Source organism: Artibeus jamaicensis, unplaced genomic scaffold (assembly GCF_021234435.1).
Source record: "Artibeus jamaicensis isolate MK-2021 breed Jamaican fruit bat unplaced genomic scaffold, CSHL_Jam_final contig_61, whole genome shotgun sequence".
NCBI classification, from domain to species: domain Eukaryota; kingdom Metazoa; phylum Chordata; class Mammalia; order Chiroptera; family Phyllostomidae; genus Artibeus; species Artibeus jamaicensis.
The window spans coordinates 1,900,844-1,919,569 of NW_026521906.1; the positions used below are offsets into that span (position 1 = coordinate 1,900,844).

Here is an 18,726-nt window from a genome sequence, read left to right on the forward strand (position 1 = left end):
GTGTGCATAATGGATGAAAAATGAGGTCTTAGACTGAAGGGTTGAAGGTCTAACACCCCCACCTCTTAGCTGAGGAGACATAGTCAAAGTGCTATATCACTGTAGGCCATTGTTAGCATAATTTCTTACTGACCTCATACTTTACATCCAGTTGTAACTCATATTTTTAATAAACATTATTCTCATTTCCCCTGCTATCAAAATATTTAATACCACTGTTGACAAATAAGTGAGATTCTATCATATTAATTATTGATTATTTCCTTTTAAAAACAGTATGAGCTATTTGAACTATTTTCTATTTTTTATCTTTACCAAAAATAATTTGTGACTGTGCACATAAGTTTCTTGATATAATTCAGGTAGCTGCATAGAGGTATATTTAGTTGATCCTTGGCTTTAGTGTAGCCATATTCTTTCAGAAGTTAGGATCAGAGATAAATATAAAAATGCCCATTTTATCTTATCTTTCTCTTCCTCTCTAAAATACTGTTTTATTTAGTATTAAAAAGTTCAGAAAAGAAGTGAGTAGTTTTTAAAGTAAATTCTTAAAAATCAGTCAATTATAGTTGTTTTTACATGGGCTAATCAGTATCATTTTAAATGTGTAATCAAGTAGCATCTATAAATGTTTGAGCTACTTGGCCTATATATACAACTGAATCTACTGAAATTCACTTACTTTCCTTTCCTGTTCCTTCAGAACTTATAGCTAAGTTGTTTTATTTTGTCTTATTTTTTCTCCTCATAAAGCTTAGTTTTGGAGGAATTCCAGTACCAGGCAAACCTGGGACCTTTTTAAAGAAAAACTTCCAGGGTTGTATTGAAAACCTTTACTACAATGGAGTCAACATAATTGACCTTGCTAAAAGACGAAAGCATCAGATTTACATCGTGGTAAGTCAACATCTTTACAGCTTGACAGTTTCTAACCTTGTACACATCCCACCCTTGGTACCTTTTCACAATATGTTTATAACACCATTTTAGAGGTCCTATAAGCCTTCCATGGCAAGCAGGATGAAATGCAAGGATTGGGTCAGTGTGGATTTTATCTTTGGGAGAAACAAATACACTAGAGGTGCCTGGACAATTTCATGTCCCTGGTGTGAAGTTGTGCAGAAGCCGCAGGTATGTTCTGCTGTCTGCACTGGGCTGACATGATTCTCTTTATTACCTAAGGGAAATGAAACAATAGAAACAGAAACCGTGTTAAACTTTTAATGCTGATACTTAAAACAGGACACTTTGAATGAGAGGTTAAACTTCGGGTGTTTTGGGGATTCCTTGTTCAGCATTTACCATGCTGGAAAGTTAAATAATTTTGAATTAATGAGTATTTGTCTTCTTCAAAGACCATGCATTTCATGAAGGCCTGGCCTGTCTTGTTTTTTATCACTAGTGCATTCACAACATCCACCAGAGTGCCTTAATGATGATTGGTACTCACTAATACTATTTTCATCTATAATTGTGGAGTAGTATGTTTCTTCTTTTTTAAAGATTTTACTTATTTATTTTTAGAGAGAGGGGAAGGGAAGGAGAAAGAGAGGGAGAGAAACATCAATGTGTGTTCGCTTCTTGTGCACCCTGCACTGGGGACCTGGCCTGAAATTCAGGCATATTGCCTGACTGGGTATCAAACCAGCAATGTTTTGTTTCACAAGCACATGCTCAATCCACCGAGCTACACCTGCCAGGTAGAGTTTTGGAGTAGTCTATTTCTCCTTCAAGTTCTAGCAGTTTTTACATCATTTATGGTATATAGCGTGGTGGTTTGGTACATACACAGTAGAGATTGCTATGTCTTCTGAATGGATTGGCCATTTTATCCATGTATAATGTTCCTCTTTGTCTATTATAATTTTCTTTTCTTGTTATTGTTGGACTGCAGTAAAAGTCCTGACTCTCCACTAAGCCATCTCTGATGCTAACACTGAAAGGATTGGGTGGGGTTCCTCATTACTACTGTGCAGGGTTAGAAGTCCAGGCTCTGCTAGATATTTGGTCTCCACTGATACTCCAGGGAGAGGACTGCTACATCCTGGCAAAGATTAACAACATCCAGGCTTCCTATTTAGTTATCTCTGACACTTAGCTGGGAGCTCTGGGCCCCTGTTATAGCATGAGTGGGTAGTGGTGGCACCATAGTTTTTCTATGGGGCTTGGCTGGCATAGAACAGTTATTGTTAAAGGTGTCTGACTTACTATGCTTTCTTTTCCTGGACCTTTGATTACAGAGAACAGACTTCTAATGATTATTTTTTTTCTGTGCCAATTGTTCTCTCTGTGTTGCTACCTTCTTCAGCAGTTTAAGATAATTAAGGCCAAAATAAAATCTAGGGAACTTACCACTATTGCCCTTTGTGTCTCAAGATCACTATATATACTGGCTTTAATCTCACTGTCATTCATATTCTTACTAGGTTTATTTTTCACATATGTGTCACATATGTCACATATTTTTAATGTCTAGGGTTTTTAAGTTGCAGTTAGTGTTAGAAATAAGGAAAATCACACTACTTCATCTTCCAAGAAGCAGAAGTACCTTAAACTGACATTCTTTTAAAACCCATGATAAGAATAGGCCATTCTGTCATTTACAGGAAAAATCTAACTCTCTTTTCAATTTGGTCATCAGACTATCTGGTCACACTGATATTTAAATTATCTTTATTTTTTGGTAAGTATAAACTATAATGGATATTTTCAATTAGGGAGTTCCATAAGTTAACACATTTTTTACGGGGTCGTTGGATCCCATGGTGATGCAGGGCTGCTTGGGGGAAAATAATACATCCTCTCAGAAAAGGAGATGATGACTCTGCCAATATTTAGAAAGGCATGTTTTCTCTCCTTGTTCTTCCTTCCATTAAATAAAGCTTTAATAAATGTTTTGTTGATTATAAACTACTATATCACTTGCCAAGTTTCCCAAAACCTTGCAAGCATATTTTATTCCTCAAATTGGCGGTATTGTTAATATGAAGCACAAAGAATTTATGTACTTGGGAAAAAAACAAGAAAACTTTTTATAGGTTAACAAGCTTTAGTTTTAACCTTCACAATGTAAAGGGAGGGGAATAAACATTATTTTTCTCCAAAATTACTTTCATCACCTTGCTTAAGTGAGAATTCACATCAGTACATACACAGTCTTTTTTCCCTATTCCTTAGAATTTTGTGTTGGAAGAACTTGTTTGCACTGTTAATTACAAGTACACAGTCTGTTATTCCCCTAGTAGGGCTTAAAATTTCCCCCAAGGACACTGTATCACCTACAAAATGAGCTTTGCTCCAGATCACTAAGTCACTGCTGTGCTAAGTGAGGACTTTTGAAAGAGATGGTGCTTTGGTCCTTTTCCCGTGTTTACAGGCTCTCACAGTTATTGAGTCTTGGGGATTTCAGAGTTTAGCAGAAAACTTGAGGAGCCAACGAATTGGACGACAAGTATATGGTAATACCCACAAATTACAAAGTGAGATTTCAGGCTCAGGGGAGAAAAAGGCTTGATTTCATACAGCATGGATCTCTCCAACAGCCTGAATTCAGGCAGCATTCCTATTGCAATTTGTCATTCCTTTCTTGTGGGATACTCCCTGGAAATTTAACAAAAATTCAATGGGGATAATTCCATTTAGTTTTTACAACTCGATTTAACTACAAGATGATCCTCTATATCCCAAAGTGCAGTAAAACTAACAGCTTAAAATAGACATAAAAATACCTCATGACTCTTCCTCAAATCTTTCTTCCTATGCTAAATGCAATATAATAAACACTCAGGAAGTGAGTGGCCCATTGAAATGCATGTACAGTACTTGTAATGTGAATTTTTATATAAATAAGAAATGTACTGCCTTACTAGTTTCTTGAAAATGATTAATTATATACCTTCCACTTTATAATAAAGGATGCTTTCTCTGAGCTCTCCTTTCTGGTGTTATACCACCTCTCCCAGAGGCAAGGGTAGCTATGTGACTGTCTAGGAGTTGGCTGTGGTCTTACTTACTTACTTTATTATAGATCTTAAAATTATTGTTTTTCTTTATTTAAAAGAAGAGGATGGTGAAAATGCTCATGTTACTGTACTTTATCTTCAATATAATGTAGAAAATTAAAATGGTTAATAACAAGATTATGGTTACAAATTGGCTTTGGAGCTAACTGACCATGTCAATTCACTTTTGTGCCTTTCCCCCCAAATAGTTAAAGTCAAAGAACTGGATGACCAGTGGCCAGTTAATAAATGCTTAGTTACTAAACATTTATAGTGATAACCACCTCCTTATGGCTAAAGTTGCTAAACAGTCCCAAAATGTGTTTCCACTCAGTCTAGAAGGAAGCTTCAGAGCCCTCTCAACCCTCTGTTCCTGGCAGCACTGGAAGTGAGGTGATGGTAGCCGAACTGCTTAAGTTTCTCATCCCCAATCCACGCTCACTTGGCTATGAGGCCTTGAGCAAATCACCATACCTCCGTACCCTCATATGTAAAATGGAAAAAGTTTAACACTTACTTCAAAGTGTTGTTATGAAGATTAAATATCTTAAATAATATTAAATATATAAAATTGGGAAATTATAGTATCAAACTCAGTGTTATTATGAAGATTATTTTGCACAATACAAGGTCCACAGTAAGCACTCAATAATTTGGAGCTGTTATTAAGTAAAATTTCTACTCATACATTTGATTGAATTTTGCATGTAAACTAATATTTATTTGTCATCTTTATGTTTGCATTCTACGATCCCAACAAATAATAAAAGTAGGGTGGAAAAAGCTCGTGTTTTATCTTCTGAGTCTGAAGTTTAGTTTACTACAAAACTATAAATTATGAAGTGGGTTTTGAGTAAATATATTACAAACTTATCCATCTCATTCATTTGAGGAGATTTAATGACCAATTCTAGACTAGATTTAGTTAAATTATGTATCCCTTTAAAATAAAGCCTTTAGAAAAGATATTGTCCAGTGGTCTGGGTATAACAATCATACTAAGCAATAGTGGAGGGGGTTGTGAAGTCTATTATCTTTTGTCTATATCTCTACTGTCATCCATCTCATTGGATAATGGCTGTTTATCTCTTGAAGCTCTGAAGCCAAGAAAATGAACTCAGCAATAAGTTTAAGTCTACATATGACATCACATGTACATTTACACCTGAATTCAGGCACACACACAGTCACTCACACTAGTCCATCAGCCTTTGTCTTACCTTCCTGTGACCCAGAAGCTCATGAAAATTTCTCAGAGAAAACTCTTTAGTGTGTAGTGAAGCCTATAATCTCTTCAACTTGTTCCTGGAATCATGTTATATCTCTGTGAGTATGCTGTGTGATAAATTATACTTTCTCTTGATGGAAGAAATAATATGAAGAAACAACTGACATATTGTGCCTTCTCTCTGAACACCCCTCCTATCTTCACTGTTATTTGGCTAGCCTGACATTCACATCACCTGCTTCTATGTTGTATGCACCTCACACCCTGGAAAATTATATCCAAATTATCAGCTTACAGAGAAGATACTTCTTTTCTTCCTTTGAGAGAATTGAAGTAGCTTCGAGGTTGTATAATAAATAATGTGACTTAAAATCTAAAAAAATAAAATAACAATGAAATGGTCTTCTTCTCTGTAAATTATTCTATCTTAAATCAGTGTTATAACTTTTGAAGGTGATCAGTTTCCTTAGCTCATATAATAAAATCAAACTTATTTAAAAATAATTTAGAATGTTAAAATATATATTTACATATATTCTTTTTTATATAATATCTACATGTAGAGGTCAGAACACATAGCAATTTTAAGTATTTTCTTTTTTTTAATTAATTTTATTTAGTTATTTTTCAAGTACAGTTTTTTTGTCTATTTCTCCCATCCCAGCCTCTCATAATTTTAAGTGTTTATAACTAGGCTTGACCATCTATGTTGTGTGTATGTCAAATTTCACTGGCTTAGACACAGACACCATTGCAACTCTGACACCCTCTGCAGGAAGCAGTGGCCCCATATTTCATAAGAGTTGTGAGGTAACCAGGGCAAACACTGCTCTGGCAAAGTGCAAGAACCCAGCCCTCTCAGGAATATAACTAAATAACCAACTTATGAACCAATAATTTTTTTACAATAATGTATGATTCCCATTTCTATTAAAAATTGATGTTTATACATTATATAAAATTTGGAAAACACAAAAAAGTAGAAAGATAAAAATTACCTGCATTCTCAACAAAGCTTAAATATTATTAAAATGTGTATTTTCTAGTCTTCATTTTTTAAAGGAAAAGTCTTTAAATAATGTGTGTCCAAATTTTATCTTCTTATCTGGACACGAATCAGATTGATGTCTACCCTAATGGTCTCATTTTTTCCTTTAATAGCCTCTTCAATGTTTCTATCTCCAAATGCAGATCCCATTCTTTGATACTAAGAGTTAGTGCTTCAACATATGAGTCTCAGGAAAATACCATTCAGTCCATAATAGTCACAATTTTATTATCCAGAGACCATTTAATTTGCTTATAACAGCTGTCTATTGCAGAAAAAAATGATTTTCCTCCAGCCTTTCTAAATTTTTTGTATAGGTTAATAACTAAATTAACGTGAAATATATTAATCAGAGAAAATGTCCAAAATTTATTACAGGTGTACATTCAGGTATACCATAGATTAGGAGACCCCAGAACACATTGGGCTGTTGAGTCTTATATGTCATTCTGTACTACAGTGAGGGAGGCTGGGGTCTTACATTTCAAAGGAAAAACAGGTGATTTCCAGGTAGATGGGAAAGAGCAAACATACAATTAACAAATTCTTGCTGGATAATCTAGAAACCATGGGGCACAGACAGGAGTCCAACAAGGCTCTGCTAGATTTCTCCCAATCCATCACACTTATTTCATATGTGACAAGGTGAATGTTCTAATATTTCCTTCCTGAAGCAGATTTTTGTATCTGAATTTCTTTAGACAGATAAAGAGGGAGGGTCAAAAGTTCTTTCTGAGTCTATTGTTTCTTAATAACCAGTTTAAAAGTAATATCCCAAAAGTCATGTTTTGGGGTGATGAAGCTCTGATCCCCTTCAGCCTTGCCTTTGAAACGTTGAATAAGTTTCTCAATCCATAATCTAAATTAGTAAATTGATCTATAGTTGATTGACACAATAACTCAATCCTGTGAATGACTACGTCCATTTAGTTTAACTGTTACGTCTCATTTCAGAAGTGGATGATGCAAATAAACTCCCAAATTAGGCCTATATTGTGTAAGTAAGCAATGATGTATTTAATGAGGCATTTCTATGGAAACAATATTTTAAAATATTAATATTTAGAGCAATTATAAACCAGTTTTTGAGCCTGAGTAGCTGACAGCTGAGACAATTTATAGATGCCAGGCTCAGGGCTTCTTTTGCTGGAATGAGGGCAAGAAGTGACAATCTCATAGATTTTCCTGGTTTGCCATTTGAGTGATTCTGGTAATGTCATCAAGTGATCAGGCAAACTTTTTTTGTTGTTTATTTACATTAAAAACACATGAAAATAGTCTAAACATAAGTTTTGCCATTTTCTCTGAACTTTATATTAAGTCATCTAGTTGCAGTTGGCAGGGCTTCAAGGAAAAGGGAAGTTTTAATTCTAAATAATCTTAAATCAGAAGATCAGAGAAATTGAAACTATGGTTCAGGAACTTGTGACCAAATATTTGAGGAAACTAGAATAATACAGAATTCAGTCCAGTTTAAGGCTAAAGAACAAAAACCTCAAAGAACAGGACTAGAATTTAATATCTATAACTGCATGTGTTATGAATTTTACTAAAATACAATTTTTCTCTCTAAAACCACCCTCATTTTAAAACCATAAATAGCCATATTAAGCTAATTTATTTGTAAGTAAGTGTAGTTTCAGTAAATTTGCCTTGTTTATTTGAATAAATACAAGCATAGCAATCATATAGTTTCTTGTAAGTCGGCTTTGCTGGAACTATTCTTTTACTTTTTATTTTTTTATCTTCACCCCAGGACACATTTTTATTGATTTTGGCAACAGAGGAAAGGAAAGACAGAGAGACAGAGACAAGAGAAACTTTGATGTAAGAGAGAAACATTGATCCGTTGTTTCCCATATGTGCCCCACACAGAGATTAGATATGCAACCTAAGCATGGGACCTAACTGGGGAGTCAAATCCAAAACTTTTCTGTATATGGGATGTCACTCAAACTAATGGAGCCACCTGGCCATAGCTGGAATTTTTTCATTAGAAATCTCCAGGTTGAACTTTAAAAGGCCTCTTGAAATGAAGAGGCCGAGATAAATACTTCCATCTGACTGTGCCTGCAGTACCTTTAGATCTGTGTCAGTTTTTCTCTTGTCAAGTACCCTGCCAAATATTCTGAAGTTTCTGCACTTGGAGGAAAGTGACTTTCCTTCTGCACCTGGTAAGGCTGCTGTTGTTTTTCCAGGGATTTTTGGCCTTCACAGACAATCTCTTTCCTTCAGGATATCTGGTCATACCTGAGTCTATAAATATCTCTTTCAAACATAATATTCCAGTAAGAGCCTTGTTAATATAACCAGTTTTAAATTGTGTCATGTTATAAAGAAAATAGATTCTTATTGAATTTATACAAATGATCAGAGTGCCATAAAAATAATACTCACTGAGTTTTTAAATTCTGGAGGGATAAAGTAGAGAGAAAATATATTGATAAATGTTTCAATTCTGATTACTAAGGTATAATTCACTAAATAGCTCTAGGTCATATGTAGTTTAAGAGAAACAAATTTACTTATACCTGGAAAATCAAAGATTAAAAAGCATTCAGCAACATTTTAAACAAAAAGTCGTGAAAATTAAATTACCTTTAGCAGTTCATTCAGTTTCATGCAAATACTTGTTTATCCTCATCTTTTGTTAGTAGTTTCATGAATGTGATATTTTCTTAAAATTTTTCAAATCTTCATCCAATATAAAGGTATAATCTGAAAGTTTATGAGAAAAATCTATTTCAGAATAAGTCAGAGTCCTTTCATGGATCTTTCTAAAGATGAATCATAATTGTAGAAACACCAAAGCAAAACAACAATTGTCTCTAAATGACAAAAATTTAAAAAGACATAGTTAGAGATATGAATACAATGCAATTGAAAAATAAATTTGCTTTTCTCTATAACAACTTTTGATACAACTCTATACAAATTTTTATATAACTATAATTGCAGTTGAAAACATTTAATCAGGGCATATCAGAAATTTAGCAATTTCATATATTTTTGCAACATATATTAATAATATTTACCCATATAATATACCATAGAAGATTTTAATAATTTATTTTACAGTACTTTCTATGCAATTTAATGTACCAAATATACCTAATTAGTTTGATATTTCTCTTTTATAAGAAATAAATCTTGTGAGGTTTTCAAGTCAAGAAACGAGTCTTTTTAAAATTTGAAAATTTTCAAGCATGTTGAGAGGTTTGGACATTTTGCTAAAGAGATCATAGATCATTATGAAGTAATACTTAATTATCCACTTTACTAAAGTGACAATAAGAGATTTAAAGACAAATATAAAAGGTCACATAATTGTTAGTAAAATTTTAATTCTTAGTATTGAGGAGATTCAGTTTACTTAAGAAATCAAGGACCTGAATAAGACAACATAAAGCACAGAAAACTATTTTGATAAAACACAGAATCTTTGCTTTCTAAGCAGAAAACTTACATATATTAGAACCAATCAGAATAGGGGAAACTGTCCTTTTAACAGAGAAAGAGAAAATCAAACTAATTTTTATGATGTATTTTTGATATTTAAATTCACTTGATATTTAATCAAGTGAATAATAAATTTATTATTACAATCTTATTCATAAAATTTTCTTTCTCAAGATTTCATTATAGGAACAATTATAAAGGACATATGGACAATAGCAAGGCAGGGTGGAATGGGGGAGATAGGGAGAAAGGGCTGGAGTGGTGGGGGGAAAGGTAGAAAAAGGTACTTGAACAACAATAAAAAAATTTAAATATTTTATTTCATAAACCTTATACAATATTTAGTAATTCCCTCAAAAGTGCATTTTTATAACTTACACCTTCTTTTACCGAATATGTACATTAATTTTCTTTCATTTTAATTAGAATTCTTTTTTTAACAAATTTTATTGATTATGCCATTACAGTTGTTCTATTCCCCCCTTTGATTCCCCTCCACCCTGAACACCCCTCCCCCACCATTTCCCCACTTTAGTTTATGACCACCTGTCTCAAGTTCTTTAGATTCTATATTCCCCATACTATTCTTACCCTCCCCCCATTATCTATTTTCTATCTACTGCCTATACTACTTATTTTCTGTACCTTCTCCACCCTTCTCCTTCTCCCACTCCCCTGTTGCTAACCCTTCATGTGATCTTCATTTCTATGGTTGACTCTTGATTTAGCTGTCCTTTTAGTTTGCTTTTGTTTTAGGTGTGGTTGTTAATAACTGTGAGTTTGCTGTCCTTTCACTGTTCATCTTTTTTATCTTCTTTTTCTTAGATAAGTCCTTTTAACATTTCATATAATAAGGGCTTGGTGATGATGAACTCCTTGAACTTGATCTTATCTGAGAAGCACTTTATCTGTCCTTCCATTCTAAATGAAAGTTTTGCTGGGTAGAGCAATCTTGGTTGTAGGTCTTTGGTTTTCATGACTTGGAATACCTCTTTCCAGCCCCTTCTTGCCTGTAAGGTCTCTTTTGAGAAATCCATTGACAGTCTGATGGGAAGTCCTTTGTAGGTGACAGTCCCCTTATCTCTTGCTGCTTCTAGGATTCTCTCCTTCATATTAATCTTGGCTAACGTAATTGTGATGTGCCTTGGTGTGTTCCTTCTTGGGTCCAAGTTCTTTGGGACTCTCTGAGCTTCCTGGATTTCCTGGAAGTCTATTTCCTTTGCCAGAATGGGGAAGTTCTCCTTTATTATTTGTTCAAATAAGGTTTCCACTCGTGACTGTTCCTCTTCCCCTTCTGGTACCCCTATAATTTGGATGTTGGAGTGTTTAAAGATGTCCTGGAGGTTCCTAAGCCTCTCCTCATTTTTTTGAATTATTGTTTCTTCATATTTTTGTGTTTGGTCATTTTTTTATTCCTTCTGGTCTGCTCCCTTGATTTGAGTCCCAGTTTTCTTTCCATCACTATTGCTTTCCTGTGCATTTCCCTTCATTTCAATTAGTTTAGCCTTCATATGTTCCTCTAATTTGTGACTAAAATCAACCAGTTCTGTGAGCATCCTGATCACCAGTGTTTTGAACTGTGCCTCTGATAGGTTGGCAATTTCTTGTTTGCTTAAATTTATGGGCTCTGGTGATGATGAACTCCTTCATCTTCATGAACTCTGCGTTCTTCTTGAGCCATGTTTTCATCTGTTCCCGCCGGTTACCTTTGAGGAGAGGAGTCTTAGTTGTTCACCAGGGCGGGGCCACACAGATCACTGGGTTGTGAAGCTGTATGTGGGGGCAGGGTCAGAGAGGGAGCACTGCCAGTCCTCTTTGCTCCTTCCTGCTGCTGGGGCCTACCAGTCTGTCTCCTTGCTTGCTCCGTCGCTGGTTTATCTGCGTGCAAATGTGTGACCTCAATTATCCAGCCCCTTTTTGCCTTCTGTTTGCTTCCAACTGTTGCTACCCCACACCTGGTATTCGCCCTTGGCTGACTGGGTCAGGGGATCTTATTTGCCTGACTCAGCTGCTGGCTCCACCCCTCTTACGAGTCTAGCTGAGTGGTTCTTTGTTGTTGCACTATGTATCTTTAAATTTTCTGTGCCTTAGCTGTGTTTATTGTTAGATTTGTTTGTGTGAGAAGGTCAAGTGTTTCCACCTATGCCTCCATCTTAGCGGAAGTCCCTCGCTTTAATTAGAATTCTTAACCATAGAAAACTTAAATTCTAGTAAAAACTTAAAAGTAAGAAATACCTTTATAAATATTTATTTAATTATTGTTCAAGTACAGTTTAATGTTTTTTACTCCCACCCCAGCCCACCCCCCAGTGCTCCCCATTTCCACCCCCCCTTAGTTGTTGTCTATGTTTCCTTTATACTAGTTCCTATAAATCCTTCCCCTTTTTCCACTGAAATTCCCTTTCCTCTCCCGTCTGGTCACTGTCAGCCTGTTCTCTATTTCAGTGTCTTTGTTTTTATTTTACTTGCTTACTTGTTTTGTTGTTTAGCATCCTGTTAAAGCTGAGATCATATGGTATTTGTCTTTCAACACCTGGCTTATTTCACTCAGCACAATACTTTCCAGTTCCATCCATGCTGTTGAGAAGGGTAGGAGCTCCTTCTTTGTCTGTTGCATAGAATTTCATTGTGTATATGTACCATAACTTTTTTAAAGATTTTATTTATTTTTCTTTAGAGGGAAATGGAAGAAGAGAGGGATAGAAATATCAATGTATGGTTGCACCTTGTGCGTCCTCTGCTGGGAACTGGCCTACAACCCAGGCATGTGCCCTAACTGGGAATTGAACCGAGGTTGCTTGGTTCCCAGGCCCGAGCTCAATCCACTGAGCTACACCAGCCAGGGCCTGTACCATGAAATTTTGATCCATTCATTTACTGATGGGTACCTAGGTTGCTGCCCTCTCTTGGCTATTGTAAATTGTGTTGCTATGAACATTGGGGTGCATAGATTCTTTTGGATTGTGTTTTGGGGTTCTTAGGATATAATCATAGCAATGGAATTGCTGGGTCAAAAGGAAGGTCCATTTTTAGTTTTTTTTAGAAAATATCATACTGTTTTCCATAATGGTTGTACCAGTCTGCAATCCCACCAACAATGGATTAGGGCCCCCTTTCTCCACAACCTCTCCAACACTTGTTGTTTGTTCCTTTGTGTTCCATGGCCATTCTGACCAGTGTAAAGTGGTATCTCATTGTGGTTTTAATTTGCATCTCTCTGATAGCTAATGATATTGAGCATCTTTGCATGTGTCCCTGGATCTTCTGTATGTGCTCCTTGGAGAAATGCCTGTTCAAGTCCTTTGCCCACTTTTTAACTGGGTTGCTTGTCTTCTTAGAGTGGAGTCATGTAAGTTCTTTGTATATTTTGGAGATTAAACCCTTCTCTGAGGTATCATTGGCCAATATGTTTTCCCATACAGTTGGATCTCTTTTTATTTTAATACTGTTTTCTTTAGCCATGCAGAAGCTTTTAATTTTTATGAGATCCCATTTGTTTATTCTTTCCTTTATATTCCTGGCTCTAGGGGACATATCAGTAAAAATATTGCTGTGTGAAATATCTGAGATTTTCTTGCCAGTGTTCTACTCTATGACTTTAATGGTGTCACGGCTTATATTTAAGCCTTTTATCCACCTTGAATTTATTTTGGTGTATGATGTAAGTTGGAGCTTGAGTTTCATTTTTTTGCACATAGCTGTCCAGTTCTCCCAATCTCATTTGTTAGAGAGGCTATTATTAGTCCATCTTATGTTGCTGCCCCCTTTATTAATTGGCCATAGAGATTTGGGTTTATTTCTGGGCTCTCTGTTCTGTTCCATGGGTCTGAGTGCCTGTTTTTATGCCAGTATGAGGCTGTTTTGACTACAGTGGCCTTGTAATACAGTTTGGTATCAGGTATTGTGATCCCTCCTACTTTGTTCTTCTTTCTCAAAAGAGCAGCTGCTATTAGGGCTCATTTATGGTTCCATATAAATTTTTGAAGTGTCTGTTCTATGTCTGTGAAGTATGTCATTGGTACTTTAATAGGTATTGCATTGAATCTGTAAATTGCTTTGGGTAGTATGGATTTTGATGAATGTAATTCTTCCAATCCATGAACATGATATATGTTTCCATTTGTTTGTGTCTTCCTTGATTTCTTTATTCAGTGTTGTGTAGTTTTCTGAATACAGGTCTTTCATGTCCTTGATTAGGTTTATTCCTAGGTATTTTGTCTTTATTTTTGCTATATCAAATGGGATTTTTTTCCTTGATTTCTGCTTCTGCTGATTCATTGTTGATATACAAAAATCCCTTTGATTTCTGGATATTGACTTTGTAACCTGCTGCTTTGCCAAATTCATTTATTAGGTTGAAAAGTTTTTTGGTAGGCTCTATAGGATTTTCCATGTACACTATCATGTCATCTGCAAACAATGACAGTTTTGTTTCCTCCTTTCCAATTTGCATGCCTTTTATTTCCTTTCCTTGTCTCATCACTGTGCCTAAAACTTCCAATACTATATTGCACAGAAGTGGTGAAAATGGACAACCTTGTCTTGTTCCTGATGTTGGTGGAAAAGATTTTAGTTTTTGCCCGTTGAGTATGATATTGGCTGTAGGTCTCTCATGTATGGCCTTTATTATATTGAGAAATGGTCCCTCTATTTCCACTTTGCTGAGTGTTTTTAACATAAATGGGTGTTCTACCTTATCAAAAGCTTTTTCCACATCTATTGATATGATCATGTGATTTTTGTCTTTGCTTTTGTTTATGTGATGTATTACATTTACTGATTTGCAAATATTGAACCATCCTTGCATCCCTAGGATGAATACCACTTGGTCGTAGTGAATGATCTTTTTGATGTATTGTTGAATATGGTTTGCCAATATTTTGTTGCGGATTTTAGCATCTATGTTTATCACTGTTATTGGCCTGACATTTTTTTCAGTATTTTTTTAAATTTATTTATCTTTAGAGGGGAAGGGAAGGAAATAGGGAAATATCAATGTATGGTTGCCTCTCGTTTGTCCCCTGCTGGGAACTGGCCTGCAACCTAGGCATGTGCCCTGACTGGAAACTGAACCACGATACTCTGGTTCGCAGGCCCGCCCTCAATCTACTGAGCTACACCAGCCAGGTGGCCTGACATTTGTTCTTTTTTGTATCTTTATCTAATTTGGGAATTAGGATGAGGTTGGCTTCATAAAAAGAGTTTGGGAGTTTTCCATCATTTTGGATTTTTTGGAATAGCCTGGGAAGAATAGCAGTTAGCTCTTCCTTAAATGCTTTGTGGAATTCTCCTGTGAAACCATCTGGTCCAGGGCTTTTGTGCTTTTGGAGATTTTTGATTACTGCTTCAATTTCATTTGCTGTTATTGGTCTATTCAAGCTTTCTGCTTATTCTTCACTGAGTTTTGGAAAATTATATATTTCTAGAAATTTGTCCATTTCACCTAAGTTTTCAAATTTCTTGGCATACAATTCTTCATAATAATTTCTTACAATCCTTTGTATTTCTGTGGGGTCAGTTTTAATCTCTCCTCTTTCATTTCTGATTGTGTTTATTTGGGTTCTCTCTCTTCTTTCTTGATTAACCTGCTTAAAGGCTTGTCTATTTCATTTATCTTTTCAGAAAACCAGCTCCTGGATTCATTAATTTTAGAATTATACTTTTAGTGTTCATATCATTTTATTCTGCTCTGATCTTTTCATTTTCACTTTTTTCCAGAAATGTTTTGATTAGTTCCCTAATTTCATTCTTGACCCATTCATTGTTTAATAGCATGCTATCGAATCTCCATGATTTTTAATTTTTTTGTTTTTTTCTCTTGGGGTTGGTTTCCAGTTTCAGTCCAGTGTGCTTGGAGAATATGCTTGGGATGATTTCAGTTTTCTCAAATTTGTTGAGGCTTGTTTTGTGTCCTATCATGTGCTCTATCTTTGAAAATGTTCTATGCGCATTTGAAAACAATGTGTATTTAACCTCTTTGGGATGAAGGGTTCTATATATATATACCGGTTAAGTCCATTTCTTCTAGGATGTTGTTTAATTGCACAATATCTTTGTTGATTTTTTTCTTTGGAAGATCTGTCCATTTTTGACAGTGGGGTGTTAAAATCTCCAACTATATTTGTGTTGCTGTCAATATCTTTCTTGAAGGCCTCTAAGGTTTTCTTTACACATTTGGGTGCTCCTATGTTGGGTGCATATATATTTACAATGTTTATGTCTTCTTGGTGGATTCTTCTCTTGAGTATTATGACCTTCTGGGTCTGTCTTTGTGGCTCTTTTTTTGAAGTCTATTTTTTCTGATATGAGTATTACTACCCCAGCTTTTTTTCCCAAGCTAATTGCTTGGAAAATTAGTTTCCAGCCTCGAACTTTTAGTCTGTGATGGTCTTTTGTCCTGAGGTGGGTTTCTTGTAGGCAGCATATGTGAGGGTCATGCTTTCTTATCCATTCAGCTATTCTATGTCTTTTGATTGGAGGATTTAGTCCATTTACGTTTAAGGATATTATTGATAGGTACTTATTCATTGCCATTTTTATACCTGTGCTTCTCATTGTCTCTCTCTTTTCCTTTCTTACCTTAAAGCAGACCTTTTAGTATTTCTTGCAGTGCTGGTTAGGTGGAGGTGTATTCTCTTAGACTTCTTTTATCTTGAAAGTTCTTAATTGGCCTTCTAATTTGATTGAGAGCCTTGCTGGACAAAGTAACCTTGGTTGCAGGCCTCTGGTTCTCATTACTTGGAATATTTCTTTCCATTCTCTTCTTGCTTGGAGTGTTTCCTTTGAGAAGTCAGTTTCTAACCTTATTGGGGCCCCCTTATAGGTTACTTGCTTTTTCTTCCTTGCTGCCTATAAGATTCACTCTTCATCATGTAATTTTGCCATTTTGATGATGATGTGTTTTGAAGTGGGTCTCTTGGGTTCCTCTTGATTGGGACTCTTTGTGTTTTCTGGATTTGTGTGACTTTTTCTCTCATCAAATTAAGGAAGTTTTCCATCATTACTTTTTCATATAGATTTTCTATCCCTTGCTCTTCTTCTCCTTCTTTTATTTCTACTATTTTGATATTATTATGTTTCATATTGTCTGGCATTTCTCTTAATCCCTCTTCATTCTTTCTGAGCCTCTTCTACTTTTCTTGCTCTTTCTGGGCATTTCTTTCTACTTTGTCCCCAACTTGCTGATCCATTCTTGTGCTTCATCGATCCTGCTTTTGATACTTTCTGCTGTGTTTTTCAGCTCTGAAATTGTATTCATCATTTCCTCTTGGCCCTTGCTGATACTTTCTATTCACTTTTTCATGTTGATATATTTGGCAGTGATTTCACTGTAGCTCTTTTGTAGTTTCTGGTAGCTCATTGTGAGCTCTTTGAACTACCTGATAACCAATGCTTTGAATTCAATATTTGATAGATGACTTGCCTCCATTTCATCTAGCATTCTTTCTGAGCCTTCCTCCTTTCCTTGAACTGGGGGTTGTTTTTTTGTCTTTCCATTGTTTGTGAGACTCTTCTTGTTAGCTTCAGCTTCTTAAATTGATTTCTTCTGGATTCCTGGATTTATGGTGTGCACTTCTGTGATATAATACCTGTGAGATTTAGTGGTGTAGTCTCCTTGATCTCCCCAATTTCTGGTCTTAGGCTGTCCTTAACATTGACTCTGAGCTTTTCTTTGGGTTTTTGTTATTTATGGGTCTTTTTTTTGTGGGTTCTTCCCACCAGCTGGTGAATTGATGGTCCCTCTGTCCCCTATTTGTTTTAATTTGCTGTGCTGGTGAGGGCACGTTGTGTTGAAGCTAGTTCTTCTGCATATAAAGGGTATTGAAGATTCTGTTTTGCTCTTGTTGAGTTGTTTGCCCTGTGAGGTTTATCTGCTGTTCAATTATATTTCCAGGTAGGTCTTGATTTGAGGTTTGTGTGGTTTCTACTCCCTCCTTCTCCTTCCTCTGTTGTTATCTGTTGGTGGTTCCTTTGTTGTTGGGTTTTCTCTTATTTGGGGTATCCTGGTGTTTACCACTTCCTCCTATTTTTTTGTGTGTGTGAGCAGTTGGATGGGAAAGCAAACTCGTTTATATCTGCAAGAGAGTACTCTATGATATTTACAGTAGCAGCCGGTAGAAAAGAAATAGGCACTCCCCCGACTATGTACAGCGACAACCATAATCTTCAACACACCTAGCCACTTTTCAGGAAGGGTGGAAGGAAGATAAGTCTCTTGTTGTGGAGGAAAGGCTTGTGATTTGGATCCAGAAAGCAGTGAGTTTGAGGGAGGTCAGATTCTGAGGTAAGGTGAGAAGAAGTGATGGTAAATAGGTATAGTGTGAGAGGGAACAGAGTCAACCACTGCAGTATTATAGTTCAGGCAACAATGTAGTGGGCTAAGATCTGGGGGGAGAGAGTGTTGTGTAGTATTTACAACAGCACACAACAACTATTATTTACAATAATATTAGAGCAACAATCATACAACAGAATCTATGATATACCAAGATTATGTATATCATAGCTATACCTATGATATACCTAATCAATAACTTGCTAATTGGTCAAGGGGAAGTAAAGGACAGTAAATTAGCAATACACTATGGTTGAGGGGACAGGGGAAACCTGTCAAGTGATACAATATATCCATCCAAGGTAAAGAAGAGTATACAGAAAGTGGAGGAATACAGAGATACTATTAAAATAAAAGATGTAATGAAAAATTTCAAATATGCATTAACTTGTAGTTTTTCTGTTATAACAAAGTGAAATTTGTCTCTCTGTCTCTACTGTTGGGATGCCCCCTCTTTGAGTCCAACTCTGGTCTTTTCGCTGTTCCAAGTCTTTTGTCTCATTTGGTGAGGAGGGGGTTGAAAAGAAAGAAAGAAAAAGGCAGCAGAAGGGAGGAGAATGTGGTAGATTTGGAAAAAAAGGAAGAAGGAATAAAACAAGAAAGGAGAAGAGAGAGGGTAAAAGTATTGAAAGATAAAACAATAATAAAGTTAAAA

General features: G+C 35.7%; 1 protein-coding gene across 2 annotated transcripts in view; it reads left to right on the forward strand.

Annotated features, from left to right (window-relative positions):
- CNTNAP5 (contactin associated protein family member 5) overlaps positions 1-18,726 on the forward strand; it is a 1,122,001-nt gene that overhangs the window by 575,110 nt on the left and 528,165 nt on the right. Inside the window, exon 7 of one of the 2 annotated variants that reach the window (XM_053670714.1) lies at positions 754-897. In XM_053670714.1, the coding sequence (XP_053526689.1) occupies positions 754-897 (144 nt within the window). The remainder of the gene's footprint in view (positions 1-753; positions 898-18,726) is intronic. The other variant, XM_053670716.1, reaches the window with a different exon arrangement.